Raw genomic sequence first — 27,988 nt, 5'->3', positions numbered from 1 at the left:
AGCAGCAAAGAGGAGGACCAGGCCAAAGAGAAGAAAGAAGGGATATAAACTGCAGTGGCAGGGATTGGAGTGAGGAGACGAGAGGTCAGCGATAAAGAGGAGGAAAGTAGAAACTCACCAGACCTGACAATTGTCTGCTCTGCCAGTTGGAGCAAACCTCCTTCTCCCCCTCTCCCCTTCCCCCCCCTGACATGGGCCGCCTGCTGGCCCTGACCCTCGCCTACCTGGCCCACCTGCTGGCCGCCGCCATCGCCTCGGAGCGCCAACAGCACCGCGTGCAGCACGGCCCGTGCAGCTACACCTTCGTCCTCCCCGAGGTGGAGCACTGCCATCCCCCGAAGGACTTCCAGGTCACCAACACCCTCCAGAGGGACTCGCCGCCCGAGCCCGAGCCCGAGCAGGACCCCAGCCAATCCAGGCCAGGTAAGGCCCAGAGGGAGAGGTCTTCCTCGCAGGAGAAGAAGCTGGAGAGTCTGGAGAGTGCCATGGAGAATAACACCCAGTGGCTGCAGAAAGTAAGACCCCTGAACTGTTACCTCAAATAACCTCTTTCTCCTCTGTCATTTCACATTCCTTACTCTGAGTTTTGCTTCAGTCATTTTAGCCTGGTAGGGAAGCAGGGAAAGGACTATCCCTTGTTCAGTGGGATTTCCTGGATGCTGCCTGTGCGCACATGTGGCTCCATGACAACGCCTGGTGTACGAGTGTTGTTCTGAATTTAAGACTACTGGGAGACCAGAAGTCCCTGTTGCATGCGAGAGCAGAACAGATGAAATAAGTTTGCTGATGCGAGTTTCTGCCAAAGACACCTCCAACACTTCTAAACGATTGTTTCCCCCCCCCGCAAGCAGGCAACGAGTACACAAAAACGTCACCCTGGACTCGTGTTTCAGTTGATTGGTGAGCGGGAAAAGAGTTAGTTAAAATTAATACATAACACGTTTCCTCTGTGAAAACAGAAAAGAAAAACGTGTTTATCTTTGGGAGACACATTGCAGCATGTCTCTTTGCTGGGCGCTTGGCCTTTGCGGTTCCATTTAGCTGGGATTATGACTGACTAAATGAAATGATGCGATTAAAAGTGGCTTCACAATAGTGTTTTCATTGCGAAGGTCATCAGGGCACGGAATCAGTGTTGGGCCATTGTCTGGCACTGACTGACTGAAACGCCACCCCTCTCCACCCCTCTCCACCCATCCCTCTATTCTTCTCTGCATCTCTCTCTGAATATTTATGGCGGACACTTATCCTCGGGGCTGATTATAAGCGCAATGTTTAGATTGGCCGACTGAAGCCAAACACGGTGATTATACTGCAGAATTTGAAAACTGGCGAAAATGAATGCCACGGCTCGTCAGTGTTTTTCCTCTACCTTCCCTTCCCCAGTTCACCCTTTTTTCTTTTGACACTCCGTTCCTCTCTATCCATCTCCTTCACTTCTGGACACATCTGGACTGTTCCACTGCAACGGGATGATGAATGTGTCTCGTCTCACACCTCAGAGTCATCGGGCATCAGGTCTCCAACTCTTTGTCCATCTTGTCCGTGGTCTCCTGACACACCCGTATGAAAAAACACACTCTGAACTCCCCTGTGCGCATTCTGTCTGATGCTCAGCCCGAGAGCTGGAGACCGAGCTTCCACGGGAGGCGTCTCCAGGAGGCCATGCTGCATGTGCATGTGTGCGATTCAGAGATGGAGACGGACACGGATAAGGGCGAGATAGAGCATAACTTCCTCTTGCTCACAGTATATTATTCCTGCGTACAGCCTGCAAAGCAAAGGAAAACGTTGAATATAGTACTGCACCTATCAAGATTCAAGATTCAAGATTTTATTGTCAAATGCACAGAGATAACATGAAGCAGTCGCTGGCAATTAAATACTTGGGTCACAGGCTCTCTTTAAGCAATGCTCAGTAATTTCAACCAAAAAAATAAAATAAAAATAGAAATAGTATAAAATAAAATATCAATAAAATAGAATAAAATAGAAATAGAATATCAAAATTTTAAAATAGAAAATAAAAAATATATATCTAAATATATATTCTTTACAGATGAATCTTGGGTCTTTTCCCGTCACCGGAGATGTGATTAAAATCCTGCTGACAAACATCGTGCTCTCCTGCCAAACTTCCTCCACACGACGTTTGGAATGAGCACAAAGTTCCGACCTTTCAACGTGTTGCCCCCCCGTCAAGCCAGAGTGATGCATAAATTCCAGCAGTGTAGGTGGGATTTCCTCACAAACAAAGCATCATCTTTCTAACCTTCGACCCCAGATGGCAAAGCGTTTTCAGCACCTTGTGGAGCTCATTAAGCTAATTTGCATAAGCGGGGGGGGGGGGGGGTGACGTGCATGCGGAAGAGCTTGAGGCGGGGGTATGTCGGTGAAACTCTGTACGATCCCACTCACTTCTCCGCTGGGATGTTGTGAGGCTTACTCTGAGCCTTCCATCCAAAAGTAGGAACGTCCGCACACACACACACACACACACACACACACACACACACACACACACACACACACACACACACACACACACACACACACACACACACACACACACACACACACACACACACACACACACACACACACACACACACTAATCCGCCATGTTCCACAGAGGAATCTTCAATTGGATGAAGTGCAACAAGGCTGCATTTATGTTCCACTTAACTTATTTGCTGTTTCCAAGAAAAAAATCGGGTTTGTTTTCTTTTGAACTAAACCCCTCCCCATCTAGTCCCTTCCGTCTTCTGATGCCCTTAGGGTTTGGCAAAAGAGAAGTGTGCATGCTTTTGTTAGTACTTTTTAAGAGGCTGTGGAAATTATGAGGAGGCAGAAATGTTGCACAAAAATCAGGGTGGCTCTACCACCCTTGGTGACCTTTATGTCACCCTCACTCCTTATGTTATCATGAACTAAACGGTCTTGAGTTTCTTTCCTTTTCTTTAACACGTGCCATTTTGCTTGCTTCACCTTTAAAAGTCTCAAACTATGTCCATAGACCTCCATCTTCACTAGAACAAAACATGATATCCTGGGTTACCTCTCTTGATAAACTGAAACATGTACAATTTTGGTGTTATTTGGCTGAGGTATTGCTTCATCTCTGAAAATTTACATTGAAACAAGTGGTGTCTGCATTCTACCGTGCTAATATTTAGCTTGACTCAGATTATGTTTATCATGTTAAGTAAATACAAAAAATTTATTTATATGAGCACCTTTCGCAGACAAGAGTCAGAACGTGTTTTAAATGTTAGTATAGCAGAGTGGCACTGAACACAAAATACATTTAAGGCTGTTTGTAATTTCATCAGTTTGATGAATAACTCCGGAATGACTTCATCAATTCCATCCAGAAGGTTCTGATAAATATGAACCAAAACCACAAATATTTCAAAGAAGAAAACTCAGGGGATCTCCATAGTCATTAGGATTCATCCTTTCGGGCAGGACTGTACTTCCCACAAATTTAGCCTGTTAGGAAATCCCAAATATGACTAAATTACCTTCCGAATAAATTCACATGTGAAAAAAAAAGACTATCCATCGTATTTTCATGAGTGATATGTTAAAGCTTTCCTGACCTTCATTGAGATCTGATGGAACTAGAAGCAGGTCGTCCTCTGACCATACGGCGTTTTAATCCCTGTCTCCCTTCAGGATTACCCACAAAGCTGTCAACCATTTTCACAGAGACAATTTCTGAGACAGAAAGGAGCCGATTGTGAATGAAATGAAAACTGCCCACTGTGACATCGGACGATTGTCCAGAATAATTGTCTCTCTCTCTCTCTCACTGTTGAGATGTCACAGTTGATTCCTGTGAATGTCATTTTCCCAGTGCTACGGCACCACAAAAACAATTTGTATCAAAAAAAATCTTCATTCCCGTCCCTCACAATCATTCAGATCCCAGTGTGCCTCAGTCCATCGTTGTCATTTTCCCCACAACACCCGGCGGACATGTTTTCACCGTCTCCTGTAACTACGGCTGAAAACAAATGTGGCAAAACAATTAAGGTAAAACGATACAACTCATGTGATTTCGCTCTCCTCTGTCTCTCTCAGACAATGAAACTGAATAACGCTACATCCCAAATGTGATTCATCAAGCTGCATAGTACCGTGTTGGACTCTGTTACAGACGGTTGTAATGGGAACACTTTGGACAGGCAGCAGACAGTGGCTTCAATACACTAGGCTGAATATCACGCTGGGATCTTTGCTTCTTCCTTTTAGAGTTGGCTTTAATCCGCTTGGTAATCGCTTCAAAACTTTTCATTATTTTTTTTCAGCTGCCTAAATTCTCCTAAAGTAGCAAAACTGTGAGCGATGGATTTACAGACCATGAGAGAGGAAAGAAGGAAAAGACTGAAAGACAAAGAGAGAAATATTATTCGCAGGGCAAACAATTAATTGCTGATTCATCTCTATATGCCGTCTGCGATTGGTATTTTTTAGAGCTGTCAAACGATTAAAATATCTAATCGTGATTAATCGCATTTTGTCATAGTTAACTAGCGATTAATCGCAATTAATCGCAAATTTGTATCTATTCTGAATGTTCCTTCATTTATTATTTTTCCATAATTTTACTTTCGTTTTAATGCTCTTATCAACATGGAAAAGTGGATTGGCTTGCTTTATGCAAATGTTTTATATTATTGAAAAACAACATTGCCAAACAGGGCGGTACAAAATAAAATTATAAAGTGCACATTTCAGGTTAACAAGGACTCTCCCTATAGTGCAGTTAAACCATGGCTTAATATTTTCTTTTTTTCAAGTTTGCTGTGAACATAGCAGTCAGTCCTCTTATTTCAGAAACAATGAACCATAACAGTTAGGTTACCAATAAAAGGTAAGCCTACTACTTCTTTGCTTTAAGCTAGCTACTCAAACAGACAAGCAACAAATAACAAACAAACAAAATACACAGGCAGGTGTCGGCCTACTTTGAAATAAATGAAACACACAACTTTGTAGGGCTATTTGAGTCCTCCCCTTATTTGTGGAAAATGTATGAAATAAGAAGTACCCTATTTTTAAATAAATAAAAACATATAGCTGCAGCCTAATAGTGTAACGGACTGGGTTTATGTTTATGTTTGGTTTTGACGTATGCTCAGTAAAACACTGTTGAAGGAGCGCTCTGATGTCTGACGGTCATGAAGGGGTCTGGGTGGGACATGTGACTGTTTTAACCAATAGGATGGGGGGATCGGGGATCAATGAGGAAGTGAAGTGTTGATGTCTGCGAGAGACGGAGTAACAGCGAGAGGTGCACATGTTCGTGTAGAGGAAAATACCAGTTACTAAACCACGAAGAAGTTCCGTGTCCTGTGGGACGCTACAATAGCTTTAAAATATATATTTTAGGTGGCGAAATATTAAAACAAAAAGCGAGAGCAGGTCAGACTGGAGGCGAACACAGATACTGAAGCTGCAGCTGCAGCTCTGCTTTAACTCGAGTTAAAAAAATTGACGGCGTTAAAATGGGTTTGCGTTAACGCCGTTAATAACGCGTTAAACTGACAGCCCTAGTATTTTTATAAAGAAACTGAAACTTTTCCGTTACAGTTGATGATAATCCTATTCCATTCTGTGATAGATATTTGTATTGGAAAAGAAAAAGCATTCTTTGTCTCATTTGAGTGCTCTGAGATTTCTGTGGATAGCCGCTCATTAGCTGGATAATTTGGAATGCTTTCTCCTCGGAGACTTCATTTTCCAGGCATGTGGTTTAATGAATAAAGCCTCATCTTTTTTTCCCTCCCAGAAAAGTCATAAATATTAATGCTCCCCCCTGGTTCGATATTCTACTTTCCCATATTGTGAAGGCCGAGGACCATTGACCGTTAAAACATCAAACAAAATTCCATCGTTCACGGCAGGATAAGCAGAATTTGTCTTCCTGGTGCCATTTGCTCAAACCGACCACATTAATAAGAAAATCTATTTATTGGAGCAAGATGGATGCCAGCCTATTTTTACTCCTGCTGTAACACATGATGGGTTTTCGCCAGTGTGTCTTTCTGTGAGCTTGTGATTGATTCGAGTATATAACTGACTTTTCCCTAAGTCCAGCACATGAATATCCTAATGTCAAAACCCCCAGAATATAAGATTTTTGCTCCTCTATCTTCACATTGAAATGTCTTTATATTGCATCATTTTATTATTGCCAGTTTGACCAATCTTGCCCAAGGAACACCTGCAGATGGATGGATGGATGGATGGGTGGGTAGATGGATGGCAAGGCATACACAGTGCCCTGGGGATAATGAATTCTATGCATTTGTCACAGTACCTGAGAAGATTGATGTGACAAAAACAGAATACTCTTTCATCTATTTTGGTCCGGTTCTATGTGCTTTTCAGTTTAGTCCAAACCAATCTAACAGATGTGAAACGTGCCTCGGACCAAGGTTCGGAACAATGGATTCAAATCAGGTTTGGACTAAGAAGTCTCAGTCTGGATCAAACTGAACCATGGTCGGGTTCGTTTGCAGTGTGAAACCACTTTTTTTCGGACCAACAGTTGAGACAGCATTGAACATTAGAAGAAGAAAAAGATGTGTGGAGAGAAGAGTAGCTCCATCTTCATAGTGTTTGAATGATGAGTAGATTCCTTTGGTGCATTCAGACTAGTGTTAATTTGCCTGGAGTTGGGGATGTTGGCAGTATTTCCATAATAATATAACAGGTGCAACAAAAATGACCATTTCTTCATTTCAAGTGGAAAAACCACGTCACATAGATATTCCAGATAAAACCAGTCAATGTCAAGAATTGTTAGACGCAGCCCACAATGGTGACTCATGTATAACAACCTCAAGAACCTTAGTGTGCTTCCTCAATTGTAGAATGAAACTGACTAACCGGATCAATTGTAAACAAAGTGAACCTTGGTCCAGACGTTCAGGTGTGAAAACCCCATCAACTTCTGAATTATACAGGGACGTTATCTGCCAAAACATGATCATGACACATATTTGACATCGTGGTTAATATTCCCAGAGTCTGTCTGTTGTCTTCACAGCTGGAGAACTTCATCCAGGAGAATGTGCGCTCTGGGATGGAGGAAATAAAGCGTAGTGCGGTCCACACCCAGACGGCCGCCATGCTCGAGATGGGAACCAACCTCCTCAGCCAATCAGCGGAGCAGACTCGCAAACTGACAGACGTGGAGACTCAGGTGAGCCTATGCGAGCCTATCCAAACACACAACACCCGTAAGGAAACAAACACTTATGAAATAACTTGGCAAATAGCTAATTCAATCAGATGTAACCTGCTGAGAAGCTGTGCCCAAAGGTTGCTCGACGACAGCTGCTATTTGGTTCTGCAGGCTCTGATTGACGCAATGAGACGAGCTCGGCGTCTGACAACAAGCCAATTAAAACACAAAGCTCAGTAGAACGGCACAGATGTGTCTTCAATCACACATAGCTGTTATTACAGACCAGGCTTGTTTTGGTCCTCCTGCTTTTTTTTTTTTCTCGCATCAAAGTCGCTACGAAGCGGCAACCTGTGCAAATATCTGAGCTGCTTTGTTCCAAGTTTTAGTTTTTGTTTCATCCGCAACATCAAAAACATGTCACAGGTGCTTGTGAGATAATTTGTGCTAAAGTGTTGATCCTGACATCAAAAATGTGCGTCATGAGCCGTGTGATGTGCTGCTAATCTGCCTTTTTTTTTTTTTCTCTACATCAATATTATTCATCACTCCCGTCCGCCCCCCCTTGCTCACTCTGACAAAGTTATTCTTCTTTTTTTTTATCAATCTGTAGGTGTTAAACCAGACAAGTCGCCTGGAGATCCAGCTGCTGGAGTACTCGCTCTTCACCAACCGGCTGGAGAAACACATTCTCCTGCAGACTCAGGAAATCTCACGGCTCAGCGAGAAGAACAGGTGAGCGGGTCACACTTCAGAAAGACTATACAAGTACTAGGGCTGGGCAAGTTAACTCGTTTTAATCGAGTTAACTCAAGTGATGAGTTAACTCGATTAATTATTTTATCTCGCATTAACTCAGGTTTGATTATTTATTGTTTTATTGTGAAAGTCAGGCTTTTATTTTGTGAAAGTCTGTTGCTGACTGCTGCAGAACAGGAAAAAAGAAAATAATTGGCGGATAAACAATCGAGTTAACTCATCACTTGAGTTAACTCGATTAAAACGAGTTAACTTGCCCAGCCCTAACAAGTACATTTTGGGCACTTCAAAACTACCAAGGTGTAGGAAGGTACAGGCACCTCATTTTCAGGCTGAATTATGTTAGTTGGTGTTAGTGCAGCAGCTGGATGCAAAGTCATGTTATTGCTGCGGTTGTTTATACTCTTTGCTAATCACCAATTAGTCTAGACCTGTGTCTGCCGTGCTTGTGTTTACCTTGGATTCTCTCTTAGAGCTCTAGTGACTATAGGTGGCGCTGTTTTCTTTGCATGTCTAGCTGCTGTATTTTTCTTTCCAGATTGCAAATGAGCTTCTGTGGCCGCTGCAGGAAACATAAAACGCATCACTTCCTGTGCACCAAACAAAGAATGTTTTCTCAGGAAAAAAGCTACTTCGCGCAAAAATATTAGAGGCCTTCAAAACAAAAAAAAAGAGGGAGACATACTGGGTCTGTACATTCACACGCATGAGACCAGTCCCTCTGGAACAACTGGAGAACAGCGTGTTGAATGACTGGGACCGACCCGAGCAACAGGGCACTTAACGACAATATAATCCCTATTCTGTACACGGGTGCGTTTGGTGTGTTAGGAGGAGTTTCCCATTCCTCTCTCTAGGAACACGAGGTCAAACAGGGGCCAAGCAGGGGTTAAGCACAGGCCGCTCAGCAGTGTGAAAGGGAGTGGGTGTTTTCTATCTTTGTATGTGGTTGTTGATCATTCCATCCATCTGCGCCATAACGTGTCCAGGGGAGAACACGGTGCCCCGGCGCCAACACCTGTTAAACATCTGGCCCTGCGTGGCCCCTATCTGCCCTTTTGACCCATCCTCCTTCAAGCTGGTTACACATGTGTCCGCCGTGAATACGTCTGAGCACCGTGACGGGACGCGTGAATCGGAAGGGTCATGGTCGATCTGCAGCCAAGCAGCTGTAGAAGAAAAAGGGAAGTGCAGTGCTTGTCGGGGGGGCTACTGCTGCTGAGCCTGCAGGGCATGAAGCCGGTTTCTGAACTGCTTCCAAACTCAAAAAAGAGAGGCTGACATGTTTGTTTTCATTTCTACATGTAAAATAGTATTGACAGGAAGTGCAGCACATAGAAAGCCGGCTAACAGCAATATCTGGATGACAGTAACAATCAATAGCTAAATTTCATAGGAATTATGGTTGAACTGCACAGAATGCAACGTGATCCCAAATATCCTATACCAGGGGTTTTCAACGTTTTTCAGGCCAAGGACCCCAAAACTGGTAGAGAGATGGAGCAGGGACCCCCTACTATATATATTTGTGTTTGTTGTTGTGTTTTATATTAAACTGGGCCTACTGCCATATATAAACATAGCTACCCTGTTAGTGTGCATTCAAAACTAAGCTATTCAAATATTACACAGGTTCATATATTCATGTTTTTAATTTAGACATGTGCAAGGTACAGGGTGGCCATGCCACTGACATTTCTAAACATACATCTTGCATTCAACACTGAGCTGTTAAAGTAATTCACAGATTCATGTTTTTATTTTAAACATACATGTAGAAGAGACAGTGAATCCTCAAGCTATCTGTGGATGGCACACATACGCCCACATTAGTGAGATGTCGGACCCTGATGGGTAGCACACAACTTATCTAACCTTGGACGGATGAAGGTTGTCAGGCAGAGTGTCAAATCAGCCACACAATATGTCTGATGCATGTTAATGTGTATTTAGAGACATTTAAATTTGTGGAAAAAAAATCTTATCAACCAAAGATTTCGCGACCCCCCCTGCAGTACCACCGCGGACCCCCTAGGGGTCGCGGACCCCCTGTTGAAGACCTCTGTCCTATACATATACATATTTGTTCCCTCTCTTTGCCACATTTATTGAGCGTCCCCCCCCCCCAAAGCAAAGAGGTAAGCGATGATAAAAAACGATTTGGATTGATCCGCCAATCCTTCCAGGCCACGTACCTGGAAGTCGCTACCCCTTAAGTGGGAGATTGAGGACACAGGTTTAGTGCGGCAGCCGCGTGTGCACGGGCCTGAGAAGTAGCTTGTTCAATCTGGGTCGCTGGATTTGTTTCAATAAATAACGGTTGCAGAGTCATTAGTCAAAGCCGTAAAGATCAGGCGGGGATTTATGATCTTCATTTGGAAGTGGGGGTGTGGCAATTGCGCGCACACACACACACACACACACACACACACACACACACACACACACACACACACACACATAGACACACACACACACACATTATGAGATTGTTGCCTCATGGCCATGATCAAGAGGCTTAGCATGCAGGCCCATCTGTGAGCCCTGCTGCAATACAGGTGTTTGTATGGTGTTAGCCCAATGCGGCTGTCGTGCTGATGCCTATTAGTCATCCTCATGTAAATGTGCACATTTATGCAACCTCCACTGTGAAAGCTAAGTGCTGAATGGATGGATTCTCCCCCCAGCACCCTCTCCAAGATGCCTTTTAGCACTTAATATAATCTCGTGATTTCCCATCTATTTTTTTTTTTCTCCCGCTCAAGTGCACTGAAGAATTTTCATGTGAATTTGTTTTGTTGGACAGTTTTCTGGAACAGAGGCTCTTGGCGCTGGAGGCTCGGTCCGGGAGGGAGCGGCAGGGCCTGCAGAGCGAGAAGCAGCAGCTCCAGGAGCTCGTGGAGAGGCAGGGTCGCCTGGTGGGTCAGCTGCAGGGCGACCTGGGCAGCTCCACGCTCAACAGCACCGCGCTGCAGAGGCAGCAGGCCTCACTTACCGACACCGTCCAGCAGCTGCTGGCCATGGTCAACCACTGCAATGGTAAAGCTGACGGATTCATTCTTTTTTCGATTGAACAAATTGTGCTGCCAACGTAATTAATTTTGAACAAAGGGAACCAATATGCGTAACAGGAGGAATATTGTGTAGGGATAAAAGAGATGAACCCCTTGTAGACGAATGTCGCAAATTCGCCTCAAACCCCATTCTGGTCTTATCCCACTAATGCCTGATGGTGCAAATACCACACATACCATGAAGGTATTGGAAGCACTCTGTCGCCATGTAGTGGTCGGAGTGGAAAATACATACTAGCCCCTTGATACTGTGCAGCAACGTTATTTTGAGGTATTAAGCTGTGTTTGAAATACTGTGATGATGGAACAGCAATGATTGTACAGAAACATATGTTCAATTTCAATTTCAAGCAAAAGCTGCATCAATATAATAATCTACATACCAATCTGGAAAATGTGTTAAATTACGGTTATGCCCCATTATGCCTAACGTTCCTAATTTGCCTCATACCTACATTTTATATCTATTGTATATGCTATTTTGAAATTAACAATCTCAACTTAATTACGCATCTGTATGACAGCCAAAGACAGCCATTGGATTCGATAATTGGAAACTAATTCAGGCAATAAGGGGTTAACAAATATTGTCAACAGAATTTCTGTTTCATTCCAATGAGTCATTTCCTCCTCGAGGGGCCAAAAACACTCATTAACAGTATCAATAAACAGCAGAAATTCATAAGACAAACGGGAGATTTACAGTATTTCAATTAATCAGGAAGGGATTTGTGATTTAAGCTGGAAAAAATCTATTTAACATGAAATGAACACCTCGAGCAGCATGTAATTCTAATCTCACACACACTAGGTACATGCATGCAGTGCATACTCTCCCGCAGGCTGAGGTTAGGAGAGAGCTCACATATGTGGTCGGGATTTGTGTGTAAAAAACCCACAGGGCAGCCATCTGTAAACACATGGCTGCTTGTTTGTTTCCCCACCAGAAATCTCCAGTTCGCCCAAAGAGGAGTCGCTTGGTTTCAGGGACTGCACGGAGATCCTGCGATCCGGAGTGACAGCGAGTGGAATATATAGCATTCTCCTCCCCAACTCCAGCCAGACTGTGAAGGTAGTGAGGCTGTAAAGGTCACCGGCCTTTTCTGGCAAATATCACGTAACAGGCTGTGACTTGAGACTTTTTTTTGTTTTACCCATTTGTCTTGCAGTATTTAGCACTGGGATCTTTTTCACATGTACCAACTTTGGGTTTGGCCCAGCCTGTGTAATGGAAAGCTCACACACACACACACACACACACACACACACACACACACACACACACACACACACACACACACACACACACACACACACACACACACACACACACACACACACACACACACACACACACACACACACACACACACACACACACACACACACAAACACACACACACACACACACACACACACACACACACACACACAGACAGATCCACACACACTAACTGTCGCACACACACTACATAATGACATTCAGCGGGCTTTCATTATGTTTTTGGACTGCAGTAAACAGTAGCAAGGACAGGCTAGTCTGAGGTAATGGCAGGTCGCTCGGCTTTTTTTGCTACAGAGGTTGATGGAAGTGCTGCGCTGATTTACCGAGATAAAATAATAAGCAATGGGAACATTATGCCCTGCAGGCGTCAGGGTGAGTTAGCGTACGCCGCTGAATGCAAAAGTCAGAAAAAGCTTAAGAAGAACTGCCGCTGACCTGCAGCAGCAAACTCAGCTTTGGCATCGAACAGCGGGTCATCCTTTCTTTGAATCACAGGGAGCGTTCTTGGCTGGGATCCTCACACCCAGAGCCTACCAGGGAAGAAGAAAGATAACAGTAGCATCACTTTCAATCGAGTTTGCTGGTTGGCATCATCTCCCACTGCCCCCCCGGGCCTGTTCTTCCTCTTCATTTCCTGTGGGCAAGGCAGCGATGTACTGTATCAGGCAATGGTGCCATGGGTTTCCTGCCAACTAGGGCCGACGCACATTTCCACCGGTGCAAGTTAGCGCTCCCCAAATCAATTTGGCTTTCACTCTAATTCATCTGATTCCAACGAGGTGGACGAGCGGGTTGGCTTGCGCAAAAAGTGGGGCAGATAAAAATTGCCCTATTCACGAAGCAAAGCGAGCAGAGTTTTATCACTTGGAGCGGAGACAAAAGGTGCACACACGTGTGATATATCCACGTTGTCTATCCGTCCAACCTTTTATCACCACTGCTGTGAATAATGACGCCGTTCAGCATCTTTTCAAATTTTTTAAGATCCAGTTGTGCATACTTATTTAGAATTACACAGGCACGGGGCTCATAAAAACAAACACATGCAGGCTTTTCTCAAAAATGATTTTGAAAAGTAATTATCTCATCCCCAGAAAGCAGCCTTGAAAAAAAAAGATCACAATCATCTTTTTCCTTTCTTTTTTATTATTTTTTGAATAATAATACTTAAGTTGTCTGGGTATTTGAGTTTTATCGTAATGGACTCCTTGCTGGCCAGTAATAAAGTGTGTTTGAGGTATTAAATAAAGATCTGGTCTAAATCAGAGTAACGACCACACTTTGTAAAATGACTTGAATTGAGAATTCCATTTTGTATCCAGCGTGACGCATAACATTGATTTTATGTGCCAGAGGATTATCACAGCACATCGCAGGTCTGCACTGTTTTCTAAGGTTAAAGTCCCGACTGCCATTGGACCTTTATACAGCTTTGCTATTCATGGGGAAAAGCGCTGGAAACTCTCATTTCATTTGGAGCAAAAAAATGGCGATGAATGGAGAGAAACCATGTGGGGTTCCGCCCACACGCCAGCATCTATACAGCTCGACTCCTGAGACAGGTCACACGGGGTTTGTTTGATGGACCAAATTCAAGCGACCAAGCGAATCATTTCAGCTTCATCTGTAATTATCCCTGTCGCAGGTTGTAGAGGTTGTTGAAATGTCACTGACCAAATCTATAATCTGAGTTGACGACATTATACAACCACGTACATATAACAGTCCAATGATAAGTCCATTCACTTTGATTAAAGACGAATCTTGGATAGAAAAAGCATCTAATCTTACCGCCCGGGGGAGCGATTCACACAGTCATTTAATCACTATACCTGAGGGAAGCTGGGAAATGTCCAGCTTAACACCTCGAATATGCAGAGCAGGTCGACATCTCAGGTTCATTTTCTGATTTGTTCTTCCAAGCAGATCTGCAAATGGCAAAAATGTGCGGCCAAGAACGAAAGAAAACAGCGTGTGTAACCAAAAGCGCAGATGCCTCCTCCTCCACCCCCCCCCCCCCCACTCAGGGGGATAGGAGAACATGCTGATATGTTAGTTTTTCCTTCCCACCTGGGTCATATCATTACACCCCCGTCTTTTTTTTCTTCATTTTCTTTCTTTCTTGTTGAGTTAAACTGCTACAAGGGTTTGATCAACCCACTGTAAACTAACTGCCCATAATTATACGACAATTATCAAAGAGGAGCTTTTAGCTACTGAAGATTCAGATATTGAGTATTAATTGGACTTTGATGCAGCAGGTCGTTCGAAACCAGCCTGAAATCAATACATTTTGACTGTAAATGTACAATAAATATGAAAAAGGCTTGCGACGAAATGTTATAATATAGATTTTACCATTTTGACCAAATAAAACCCAACTATTCTTCACAGTTAAATTGTTTCCTGATATAAATCTGGAAAAGTCCAAAGAATCAAACCAAGCATTCAATATCGACCTTCAATATCTTAATTCTACTGTATATGTTACAGCCGTTTGTTTAGTATTTAAAAGCATTGACCTTTGTTAGCAACTTATCCCGAATTCTTCTTTTTGTTCTAGGTGTTTTGTGACATGAAGACGAGAGGTGGGGGGTGGACGGTGCTGCAGCGTCGGACCAACGGCTCCGTCAGCTTCCACCGCGGCTGGAGGGACTACAAAATGGTGGGTTCTTCAGACTGTAGGGTGAGGGAGCATCGTTGTCGGCGTATCAGTGGGACAGGAGGTTCCAATAACTATCCACAGGCGGTTTGGCACTGGGAGGCGTGGGAGGCGACTGGCCTGTGATCCCAGGTGACCCGCGGTTGTTGTATTTGGCCGCCCTCATGTTCTCTACCACCCCCCATGTTATTGCACCTGCTCTCACTCCCTCTCCCTGTTAATACTCCCACGTCCACGCACTCGCGCACATGCACACACACACACACACACACACACACACACACACACACACACACACACACACACACACACACACACACACACACACACACACACACACACACACACACACACACACTCACACACACACACACACACACACACACACTGTGTACTTCAGTGACCACAGAGCCCTTCTGTTTGTGTCCGTTCTTTAGATCTCAATAGCTTTCTTGCAAAAGGAAATGAGTGTGATGATGACAGTCACAACATTTTTCAAATCCAAAACCGAATTCTCAGACTGGATACAGGAAGTGGCTCCACAGCTCTGACCGAATCAAACACACACCTTGAGATTTTTTTCTCATGAGAAGGATTTCTCTATAGAGTCAATTTTCAATCAATGGAGCTAGAGAGTTAAACAAATGCTTTCTGATTCTGTTCTATCACACAGAACATACGAGCGAGACCAGATTTTTTTTTTTTTGTTTGAGTACAGTAGAGATTCATGTCTCACCCACACCGACAAATCAGTGGCCACAGCTTGGATTGGACGTGAAAAGCAAACGTGATAAAGAGCAACAAAAAAAAAGAAAAACTCTTTCAAGAACAATATTTTTACAAGTGGATTATAAATATTTGGCTCCAGTTGGGGCGTGGGAGCACAGAGCCCCCACCCCGATAGATGGCAGATATCATATGCACAAAAAGGCTTCACTGCCCCGGACCAACCACTCTCTATAGTCCCAGAAAGTGTTGCTCAAATGGCGCTGATCAAATGATAAAAAAAAAAAAAGGCTCAGAGACTCTCAGTTGACAAAGAGAGGGAGTGCCAGTGAGACAGAGTGGCTTCGAATTTAGATGTAAACAAGAACAAGATGTGTCCGTCTTTTCAAAAGGATAAAGAAATAAATGTACTTTCAAATAATTGCATTTGTTGCTTTAATAGCTATAGACTGTCAGTTACCTTCTCGAATCCATTTGGCCTCATCACACCAACGAGTCCACTTCTTGCATCCGTTGGCGTCGGCTGAAGTGTTATTTCATTCTCGACGCTCCTCTGAGATTCATCAATCGAAGCCGCGTGACGTCCCTCCTCTTAGGCCGCCACTTTGAATGGAGCGCTGCGTGTCATTATCCTTTTCCTGGAAGGAAAACATCCATTCCCCCTGTCAAAGCCACCACTTCCACTGTACCCGTTTTCATTTAATGCTGCACTTACTCTTTGTGAAATCATGTTGGTATCACTGCGCCTCCTACATGATTGCATCTTTCAAGATTGCCTATCGACTACTCTTGAACCCTTTACATGTTTCTGTTCTTTAGTGTCTCTTTATCATGTGGTTGATAAATGAGTTGAAAATGTACAGAGTGTCTTGGTAAGGTGTTGAGCCACCGGAACAACATTAATGTGAGGAAGGGGGGGTCTCTACTCTATCCAAGGGGGTAAGGAAACAACACTGGGAAAACATCTTATACCATTGAGTCCTTAAAAATACGATTAATATAACACAAAAATGTAAATGTTGTGACTACGCTAAAGAAATCAGAATTTGAAAAGTTTCTCTTTTCATCAGAAACCAACTGTGTCACAAACAAGCATTTCAGTCGACAATTCAAAGTTCATCTGTGTCTAGAAAACCAGTTAGATTGACGGCTGTTCATTTCTTAATGATATCTCAATTACTGCAATTACTCTTTCTTTATTCTTATCATAAGATTTAAAAGTTGCACGTTTAATAATCACTGTCTTGTAGATTTCCACTTACATTCATGATGAAAAACTCCTGTTAAGTCTCACCTTCCAATTAAAGCTAGATATAGTGTCCATATCGATCCTAGTGACACCTCTCACGTTCACTTTAGCTGCTGAGCTGAATTGTTAATGTTATATAACAATATAAATTCATAGATCGATAGAACGAGCCGCTGCTAAGCTCTGAGGGTCCATAATAACCTGATATACAGACATCTTCTATTGTGATGTATATCAGTGTAAATGAGGGCTGTAGAGACTTACTAGTGACAGGATGTTCTAAAAATCATTGTTGTAATGGCGGCTGGGGACAGGATGCACTGTCGAAAACACTGGAGTAAGAATTTCACATGTTCTCCTCATGCAAAACACTCAAAAAGGGTATTTGTCAATTCTAAATAAGTTTGAATGTGAGCGTGAGGGTTTGTTTATACATATCAGCCACATGATAGGACTGGTGACTCCCCCCATGACCCTCAAGAGGATAAGCTGTGTAGCTGACGGATGAACGGATGCTGCAGTGGCTGTGTTCAGTTTGGTTGAGAGCCACATCCTCTCATACGCTCATATGATATCATAACCTATTCATGACCTCCTGCACAAAACCGACATATCTGCATTGGTTTCACCGTCCTGCATCTTTAACCACAATTCCACTAAATGTCCATCTTGAAATGTATGATTTCTTATATTTCTACTTCATCCTGATATTTAGGGGTCATACATTATAGCTTTGCCTTTGCCAAAGATATGACAGAAGATTTATTTGAATGCGAAGCTCTGAAGTGAAAAAAGAAACAGTGGATCGGTCCACAAAGCCGGTTTTTATTTCACTCCAAGTTTCGTGGGTCCAGACAGATCCATGATGGAATATTATGCTAAATGAATGTCTCCATTGACCTGCCCCCGTGCTTTGGGAGAGGAATATCAGTTGACTACCTCAGGCCATCAAAATGATAAATGTGGCTTTTTTTAAAATGAGGTCCATTTTTATAGTTACTCCAAAAAAACAACACTTGGCAGGTCTGTGGTCAAATCAGCCCCCCTTGTTAGGGTATGTTCTCCTTCTATTGTTTCCCTGTCTTTGTGTGTAATCCAGGGCTTCGGGGAGCCGTCTGGGGAACACTGGCTGGGAAATGATATCATCCACAAGCTGACGAGCTCCCAGGAATACGGTCTGCACGTCCAGCTGAGAGACAGAGAGGGGAACGAAGCCTTCTCCCATTACGATCGCTTCTACATAGACGGAGAGAACCGCAACTACAGGTAATCACTCAGCGAGACTCCTATTATTTGATTATTCTCTTCATAACTGCATTATTAAATCTTACTTGTAATAACGACTGATGTTTGGATCGAAATCCACCCTGCGAATTGTAAAATTAACCGTTTTGGTAAGTAGTAACGTGCGATACGACAAGAGGCTTAAAAGAAGAACTTATTAAACTGCCCAGTCTCCAATTAAATTCTTCTTCTTTTTCAGAAATCTGATACGAATAGGACGATTATGAGGGTAATTTTATTTCAGTTAAGTGTTTTATGAGGAGCCTTCTGCTGTGAAAAGTATAATTGCGAAGCAGTAACACCCTGTTAGTTGTCGCCTTCTGTTTGGGCGTAAGACTCTTAAAATCACGACTTAGATTAGAAACCGTTATTGACATTTCAAATTCCTCTCTTTTCCTCCGAAGTGTTCTTATCCCCGAGCACTGAAGTTAGAAAGAACCACTTGGAACGTCTTAAAGAATGTCATTCAAAATAATGAGCACAGCGGAGGGGGCACGCTGCCACGCTTTTTTTTTTTGCCTGCCATCCATTTCTCTCTTCCCCATCGCCCCAGCTACCATTGCCTCCTAAAAAATCCACCAGAGTATAACAGAAGCGCTCTGCAACACCTGCTCCTGCCAGGAACTGACAACACAAACAAAGCTCCCCCAGAAACCCTGCAATCCCTAATGAGATTATGTGTGGGCTAGCTGAAGCCACGCCACCTCCAAAAAAAAGAATAAGAAAGAATGCAAACCAAAAATAGGTACGCGTTTCGATTTCATGTAAATTCACAGGGATCTGCCCTTGAGACTGATGCGCCGGGAGATGACAAATCATAATCATACGTGGGGGGAGTTGGCTTTCCAAGAACCCTAATAGCGCAGCAAATTGCATTAGCCTGAGTTTGTTCCACATAATTAGCGCGATGAAATGGAATGTTTCACAATTCTGCTGTGGGCGACACTGTGTGAGGTGAAGCACCTGAATGAATGTAATCGCCTCTGTAGCTGCAACCTCTGACATCATGTTCTGTTTAACCAGCTCAAGATGTACCAGCTTTACTAGCGTTTCTCCACATGCCGGCTTCTTCCGAGGGTTTCTGTTATTAATCCCGAACCACACAGCTACGGTGCTGTGAAGCCAGGCGGCTCCTCAGCTGCAACGTGCGCACTCCCCCCCCCCCCCCCCGCAGCAACACGGAGGTCTTCACCTAAAACTCATTAATATTATTCAAACATTAATCATCGGCATGACAGACCACTTTCCCCCTCGAGTAAGCCAAGAATAGCTGTTGTGAAAGTAAAACAATGGTGAGCATTCCATATTTTTCTTATCGAAGGATAGAATAACAATAAAGGGCGACCGTCACCTTGAATAGGATTGGCCTGTGGTCTGTGGTGTTGGTGGAGTGGCTGAACCGAATCCTCTGGAAGTCACGGCTACTGCAAATGTACCGAGGAGTGGAATGAGCTCAGTTCACAGGCTAATCCTTCCCAATAGGATATCCTGTAGCCCTGTGGTTGCCATGCTGTCTAATTTGAGAGCTTTTAATTTTCTTCACGAGGCCGATCCATCATGAAAAGAAAGGAAAACATTCTCAGAGAAAATATCCTCTCATGTATAATTCCGCTCTCTCTGCCACTCCATCATTATTCCTGCACCCTGGCGCTCTCACTCCCGTTCGCCCGCCCCTGGTGATGTGTTGGTCGTGCCCGGCGAACTTACAAATTCAAGAGGAGGATTCTTCATTTAGTCATCAAGGACAGCTTGCCCCCGGGTTACAGAGGGTGGGGGGTCACATATCTCAGGACTGTTTTAACAAGTCAGAACGACTGGGCAGCAGAGAGGAGAGGCCGGACACTCTCTTCATCTCTACATCATGTGAGTTGGGACTGTAAGGTAATAGAACGAATGAGTTGAATGTGGGCAGAGGTTCCTCTCAGACTGCTTGTTTCACCTGGCACAGCATGGTGGGAAAATAATGACAGGTTCTCAAGGTTTGTTTTTCTTTTGTTGAAGTTTGGCAACAGTCAGGAACAAGGGGAGGATGGTGCCCAGTATTAAAATTGACTTTTTCTGCCCTAGGCTATGAGCTCTGAGAGAGAGAATATCACCTTTTATTTGTTTCAATATATCTTTAATTACCTTTTTGAAATAATATAAAAAGAGGGTTGGTTAGATGTTTCGGAAACATTTTTGATCTTGTTTGTTAACATCCCAATAGCTATCAATAAACACAACCAGTCATTGTATTCAGACTAAATTAAATGATCAGCCGGTGTACCTGTCTGTCACTAATCGACCTACATGCTTGCAAGCACCCTGCCTGTGCTCTTACTGCACATGACCTGAGTCTTCAGCTGAGGAGACACACACTGATGAAGCATAGTTAGAATTTCCTGAGCGAGTCCCGGAAAAAATGGGAGAGAGAGTGCAGCCAGTGTCCCTGTTCTATGGGAGGGGGTTGCAAATTTGTAACCTGCTCTTGCTAGCTTGTCCAGGATTACGGACCCCAACTTTAAGATGCCGCCTATTTACTGTTTGCCAAAATGAGTCATGTTATATAAGTGTGGACAAATCAGACAAACAATTTAACAACGAAGGTTTCTAAACAGCAACCATAGGCGCCACAGCGGCAGAGAGTCACACTCACTGACTCAGATATGTTTTTGCCTCTCTCTCATCCCGTCGGTATCCCGTGGTGGTAAGGACTCACAGATCAGCCCGTGTGGTAAACACTACGGTGCTGTGTTCACTTAACAACACAACATTAGAAGACTTCAGAGACGCTGAAGTTCAAAGCGTTTTCCGGCAGTAACCAATCACTGCCACTTGAAGCTGCCAACAAGCAACGTTTCCCACCGCAGCTTTAAATAATGAATAGAATTGCCTGGGGCTGAGTATTTTTTTTTTTTATTTTAGTTTTTTTTTTTCTACTGAAATTCTTTGCGCTTCTTCTCCTCCACAAAAACCAGTCTGCACGCCGAGGGCTTCAGTGGCACAGCTGGACGGACCAGCAGCCTCACCCACTCTGGCACCCAATTCAGCACCAAGGACAGAGACAACGACCAATGCACCTGCAAGTGTGCACAGCTGGCGTCAGGAGGTACACGCCCCCCCTCCTCTCATCCCAGTCTGTGTCTCCCTGTAACCCGCCTTGTTAAACATTTGTATCCACCCCCTTGTAAATCTCCCGGGGGTTGCGTTTCATTTTCCCTGTGCGCCTGTATAAAGTTCCTGCGGACTTACAGCTGTTCATTCGGGTGTTACATTTCATGAGCTGGAAATCAATTAAATCTGACTTTTCCCTTGAACTCTCTGACACGTTTCCCTCCTCTCCAGGTTGGTGGTTTGAGGCGTGTGGCCCGTCCAACCTGAATGGCATGTACTACCCGGCCTCGTCCAGCGTGGTTCGCTACAATGGCATCAAATGGTACTATTGGAAGGGTCCAAATCTGAGGGCCACTATGACAACCATGATGGTGCGGCCGGCAAACTTCTGATGGCGAGGCCCGTTCAGGATGTCGGTCACCTCAAGTGGATATCACGGATAATGCCCAGATAATGGGGTATTGTTGGAGGAATCAGACAACTCAGCTTCTGGACATCTTGGATGGGTGTTTAGGAACTGCCTGAGGACACACAAACTCTCAGCAGGACTGTTTGGGAGATTCGCGAGTGAAGAATTCCACAAAAAAAGGTGCCAAGACTATATTTTAATAAGAACTTTTGCTGAGAGTCCTCAGCTGAGAGAGGAAGGACATAAAGTGTATGAGCTTGGCTACCGATGAGAACTTATCACAAGGACACAAATCTAATTCTGCAGTTACACATTACCAGACTCGACCCAAAACTTAATCCAATTAATAAACTTATTTACCTATTTTGATATCAAAATATAAAGCCTTGTGTTGTGCTTTTGTCTATTTGCTGTATAAGGTGTTTTTAGGCAACATATCACCACTGCATATATTCACAGACAGCTACGTGTATAGTTAACAGAAAGTTATTTAATTAAAATATATTCTTCACAAAAAATCCTTACATCGCACTTATTACTTTATTAACTTGGATATGTAATGTCTGTTTTCAAGCCATCACTCTCCTGTGATTTTAACTGATTATATAACTTTATTCCAAGAGACTGCAAAGTGTCTGTCCTTTAAAACTGTTAAATTCGTACAACATGTAACATTAAACAACCCAAAGTGACTTAAAGGGTTCACCAGTGTTTATAAAACAGCAAAAAGAACAATAACAGGCCCTTTGCTGTATCTCCCAAAGGGCTTTTCACAAGTAAACATCCCAGATTCTTCACCGTCACACCTCGCATACAACTTTATTTGTTAGAGATTTCACTCTGAAAGCACATCATACACTTTCACTTTTTTTACTTTGATGAAACAATAAACATAACACACTGTGTTTGGTGCCTGTAACCCTGCAGTGCCAGGTGCATGTTTCTAAGTAAGTTATGAACATAAACTTCAACAAACCTCACGCGCCGGAATCAGGAAGTCAGACAAGGACCTGCCCTGCAACACTGATCTGATGAATCATCCGATAACACTGGTCCCAGTGGTGCCCATTAGGGAGAAGGTTTCCCCTCAACAAACAGTGACCTGCATCTGATGGTAAACGCTGGGGACAGCAGCCGCTGGAAGATAACACAGGAGTCCACTGGCAATGTGTACAGACACACTACAGACACACAGAGAGGCTAGACAGACAGACAGACAGACTATAGATAAACAGGCGGACTATAGATAGACAGAATATAGACAGACACATACAGACAGACAATAGGAGACTAATGATAGACAGACAGATCAAAACTATAAACAGACAGATAGACTACAGACGGACTGACATATAGGCAATAGAATAGACAGACAAACAGACAGTAAAACCATAAACAGACAGACAGTCAGTTAAAGATTTTGTGTTCTCCTTTTATAACTTCTGCAGATTTAATACAACAGAAATGCAATATTATGCGTATAAAGAACTGTGAGCCAGTTATTGGTGTTTCCAGCTTCAGAGATTCTTAAACTAGGAGAGAAAAAATATTTGCTTTCTGATTATGGAAAACATATAGTACACAACACTGTGCACGGCTTCATTCAGTTTGTAAAAGACTCTTCCAGGCTCCTGTGATTTACTACTCTGTTAGGAAACATGCAGTTGCTGCTGAAGATGGTAAAACTACTCAAAGAGATAAAAGCGCTGCTACAGTGGCCGTCCACATCTTCTGTGTGTGTGTATAAATATGTGATGCAATCATGCCACAATCGGCGAGGAAATGACAAATATCATCACAAGTGGAGTTGAGCACCAGTGGCTATGAATATATGAAGCGCTGGTCGTGACGACAGACCTGAGCCACTTATTGTAAAAGCACCCACACACACACACACACGCACACACACTCCACTCGTATGCAGTGACCCCATTGCTAAACAAGTTTATTACGACCTCCAAGGGCTGGAAAGGCGATAGATCACAGCGGGGGAGGCCAGGGGTGAATCCATCAAAGAGACTTTAATAAAGACCACTTGATTTGGCCTGCTGGCTCAACAGATGAAATGGCTGTGTTCAGGTCCAGTGGAGCAGACAGGAGTCTGGGCCGCATCACATCTCTACTTGTCCCTGTTTATTAGATGGGTTACTTGTCAGCACACAGGCAGGGAGAGAGACAGAGAGATTTAGAGCTGTGTTACAAGATTCTCGATACTTGGGACTGTCTCTTGTTATTATTATATATATATAAATACCAGCTGTCGTGACAGGGGGATTCCCAGCAAAACGAGGAATCGTTCATTTTGCAACTTTTATTACTCCAGGGATTGTCCCATACACATAATGTGTAAAATGACTTTTTAGCTCTCCTCCCAGCTTTTGCACAATCTTATACTTACACATTTCTTTGGCAGGTCCGTGGAAACAAATCTATGCTGCTTGGACAAGTATTGCTCAAACCCAGATAAATTCAGAAGTATAGTAATAAAACAAGATTTCCAAAGATAGATTAAATTATGCCATTCAAGTAGAAAAAACATGTCCCTTTTTTCAAGGTGTTTTGATTTCAAGGTGTTTATCCAATGTTAGATGACTTGAATGAAGCAATGAAAATCAAGAATATGATTTTTATGTGGTTGCATTTCTTTCATATTAACTTTGAAGCAACTTAAAGGAACAGTTTTGCGCCTGTGATGAATAAATTGTTGTCAGATAAAGAAACTAAATTGGACCAATCAGAAAGAGGAATGTGTTTGTGGGTGGGGGAGGACGGGCAGAGGAGGCGATGGGCGTGCACACGTCCTCCTTTACATTGACCAGCTATGCATATTAGCTGATGTGAACCTAGGTACTTTCTGCCCTGCTGGTGCTTTAAACCTCAGCGGAGGATTTATCATCTGACCCGGCCAGACCGATAGATGCAGAGGAGGAGCGAGAAAAATGTACAGACTGCCGGAGATGCAGAGCCAAGTGCTCATAAGTCCTTGTCTCTCTGTACTGTACTTCTGCTCCAGTGTCTTTGATTCATAAGGGGTATGGTAGTTGGCCGGGCCAAGGACCAGGTATGGTGTTTTGGCAGGAGGAGGAGAAGAGGCAGGGCTGGGCGACTGATTTGTAATAGTCATCCTTGCTGTGTGGTTTACTGTGTCAGCACGCAGCATTTAACGGTGGTCATCGAAAAAGCAATACCGTCCATATATCAGCCTGTCACGTGAGATACATCAGCTCCCACGTCTCCTGAGTTACTCTTTATTGAAAGAGAAAAGGCAAAGCGGCAGTTGTCATGTCATGTTTGAAAAGGTGAAGATAATAGGACGGGAGGGGAGGGGGAGAGAAATGCCACCTCGGGCCACTTGGGGGCACTGGTGGCCCAACAAATTCCTTCCTCTGGTGTCAAAGAGTTGTGGTCTTTCCCCCTCCTCAAAGGCCTGGATTATATAACTATATATTCATTAACACACCTTCTGCCATGTGCTCCCTTCCCAGCAGTTGGTTAACTGAAGGCAGTGGAGGAATTAAAGGCTGGGGTGGGCAGCTGGGTAGGTGGGTGCGGAGGGCAACCTCAGGAAAATCACATTAGGATCCCTCATGAGGAAGAGCCCTTTAACTTGAACTCAACCGTTGACGATGAAGCGAGGAAAATAGATGTTCAATAAGAGCATGTGTTTAATTTTAAGCTGCTTCCTGAAAAAAAGGAAGTGAGACAAACCTTTGCTTTCAAGAAACTGAAGCGTCGCTGCGGGTATACGGCTGAATAACTTCAGTTGTCTTGTTTTGCTTTAAAATAAACACAGTGGCTCTTATTGAGGGTAGAATCCAATTATAGGCACACACACAAAAAAGTGGAGCTGTTGTCATATCAGCTTGCAGGCGATTTCTTCTTCGGTTTTCCTCTCTCATCTCTATCTTTCTATCTATCAAAAGGAAAAAGAGAAGAAAACCTAAATACTCTCAGCCCCCCCCCCCCCCCCCTTTGTATGCAAACAGCTTCTCTTCCCAGACTGAGTGATGTGTTAATAAGACATAAGGCAGACCGAGCAGAGGGAATCTGTTTCTGTTCAGCTAAATGTTGGAACGGGCAAGACGTGACACAGAAGTCGCTCCGAGCCCGGTGCCATCATTAAAGACGCGACGCTTCCGCAACCTGACAAGCAGCCGTCACCACTGGGGGGGGGGGGGATGTGCGTGTTGTGGAGTTTACATAGGATGAGGCACGAACGAAGCAAAACAAACAAACAAACCAAAAAACATCCCGACAGCAGTGGCAATGCTGGAGAACAAAGTGCATCGTATGGGCGACGAAGGTCAGAGGAGAGTGGCGAGGTTTGTCCGTGCTAGTTGACAGCGTCGGCTCACATTGAAGAGGAGTGATGTGCACAAGGATGTCTCCGAACACGCACAAGCACAAGCACCGTAGGTTCCTCGGTCCCATCGGCTACAACCACTAGATAATGCTCATGCCGTCTACAAAAGCTGGAAACAGGAAAAAAATGTCACCGTGTCCCAAAAGAAAATCCCACCAAGCGAGCATCATTTGAAATGTACTCCCAGGTTCTCGCTGACCAAGTTCACCCATTTATTCTCAAACTCCATCTTCGCCCTAGTGGAAGCCTCCCGCTGCATAATTTCCCATCAGATGCATTAATGTGCCTTCCTACCCCCTAGAAAAATATCTGCAGGAACTGTGTGATGCTCTCAAGTCAGCATGGGCCCGAGATCCCCGTGGAATGTTTCCGGGGTCTAATTTGAATTCAAGGATGCTCAGGAGACAAGTAGCAGTGCTAGCCTGCAGAGGAAAAAACTAAAAAGACCAAAAACCAACAATGTGTGCCAAAGCCTTGTGATAACCTGTTGCTGTGGCGTGACACTGTTTTAACTTACAATAAGAAGCTGCTTTTTGAAAGCATTTGAAAAAAGTACAGTCATACAGTTTTTATTCTATACATTTTACCAGTTGAGGGTTACAGGAGAGCTGGAGCCAATTCCACCTGATGGTGTGAGGTGGGTCACACCTTGGACAGGAAATGACACGGTCACACAACCATTCACACTAACACTCACACCTACAGGCAATTTCCTAATCTGTATTTCTATGGACTGTGGGAGGAAGCCAGAGAAAAACCACAGGGCGGGCACAGGGTGGAGACACAGCAGAAAACATATAAACTATATGACAAATTAATAATAAAATAATATCTGAGTATCTGCTACATCTGCTTGTTTCCATGTGTTACTGTTCCAAACCATGTGCAATACCTCTGAAGAATGTGCAATAACTTGTAATCACATGTCACTTTGTCTTTTTCACGCGCACCCATCACTGTTAATGTAAATAGTATTGTATTTCATTTTTGATTTGACTTATATTGAGCTGTATTTTATTGAATTTTTTTTTTCTTTGTCTTACTTTATAAGTTTCTTTGGCATTGCTCTCACTGCAGAGCTGACCTGTATGAGTTCAATTTGGAACCACTGCTCCACAATTGGAACAAGTGGGGTAGGGCCTGTGAGCCGGAGGCAGGGTTTGGCAGTTATGCATTATTAGTAAAAAAAAATTGTCCATTTTTTTTATATTGCCACCATTAACCTTGAAATTAAGTTCATACCAACTAATTTTCCATTCTGTCATTGAAACGCTCATGCCCAGAAAAATAAATAGCTGGTCTCTCTTCGTCAGTGCTCTCTTGACCCCTCGAGTTTGGGTGTGAGTTATTAATCAAAACAGGGGCAAAATGCAAAATTTAAAGTAATGATTTAATAATTCATAAGGACAGTCGCTGTTTTAATACCAAGTATGCACTGCTCACAGAACAATAGTGTGAGGAAAAAATAAGAGCTGAATATTTAACTCTGCAGCAAATGCATGTACACATAGTGGTGTATTAATGTGTCTCAGCGTAGCAACCATCACAGTCAAGCCATATAGAGATGCACTGTGTATAAATGTACATGCATATGGATATTCTGCCTTAGTTGGTGCATTAGACCTCAGTGCTCCAGTATGTGGGAGTGGCAGCTTGTCTCTCGGGCAGTGTGTTAATGTGTGTGTGTGTGTGTGTGTGTGTGTGTGTGTGTGTGTGTGTGTGTGTGTGTGTGTGTGTGTGTGTGTGTGTGTGTGTGTGTGTGTGTGTGTGTGTGTGTGTGTGTGTGTGTGTGTGTGTGTGTGTGTGTGTGTGTGTGTGTGTGTGTGTGTGTGTGTGTGTGTGTGTGCCCAGGTCATCTAGTATGTGGGCAGAAAACAGATGAGCTG

The 27,988-nt window shown here is 43.6% G+C and overlaps 1 protein-coding gene across 1 annotated transcript; it reads left to right on the top strand.

The window, feature by feature from the left end:
* Positions 1-191: 191 nt before the first annotated feature.
* angpt2b (angiopoietin 2b) lies at positions 192-22,060 on the top strand. Its single transcript, XM_061092576.1, has 9 exons — positions 192-515; positions 7,061-7,216; positions 7,812-7,933; positions 10,764-10,996; positions 11,979-12,103; positions 14,880-14,981; positions 18,053-18,219; positions 21,195-21,325; positions 21,562-22,060. Exons 1-9 carry the CDS (start codon positions 192-194, stop codon positions 21,720-21,722), a joined length of 1,521 nt encoding a protein of 506 aa, XP_060948559.1. The 3' UTR covers positions 21,723-22,060.
* Positions 22,061-27,988: the final 5,928 nt, after the last annotated feature.

This window comes from Limanda limanda, chromosome 19 (assembly GCF_963576545.1).
Source record: "Limanda limanda chromosome 19, fLimLim1.1, whole genome shotgun sequence".
In the NCBI taxonomy this organism is placed as follows: Eukaryota; Metazoa; Chordata; class Actinopteri; order Pleuronectiformes; family Pleuronectidae; genus Limanda; species Limanda limanda.
Note: the sequence above shows the minus strand (reverse complement) of the source record. Positions and strands in the feature narration are given on the sequence as shown.

Excerpts from the sequence above, each read along its gene's own strand:
- angpt2b (XM_061092576.1), top strand. The coding sequence starts at position 192 with ATGGGCCGCCTGCTGGCCCTGACCCTCGCCTACCTGGCCCACCTGCTG. Across the intron at positions 10,997-11,978 it reads CATGGTCAACCACTGCAATG|AAATCTCCAGTTCGCCCAAA; the intron begins GTAAAGCTGACG and ends TTTCCCCACCAG. Across the intron at positions 14,982-18,052 it reads GCTGGAGGGACTACAAAATG|GGCTTCGGGGAGCCGTCTGG; the intron begins GTGGGTTCTTCA and ends TGTGTAATCCAG.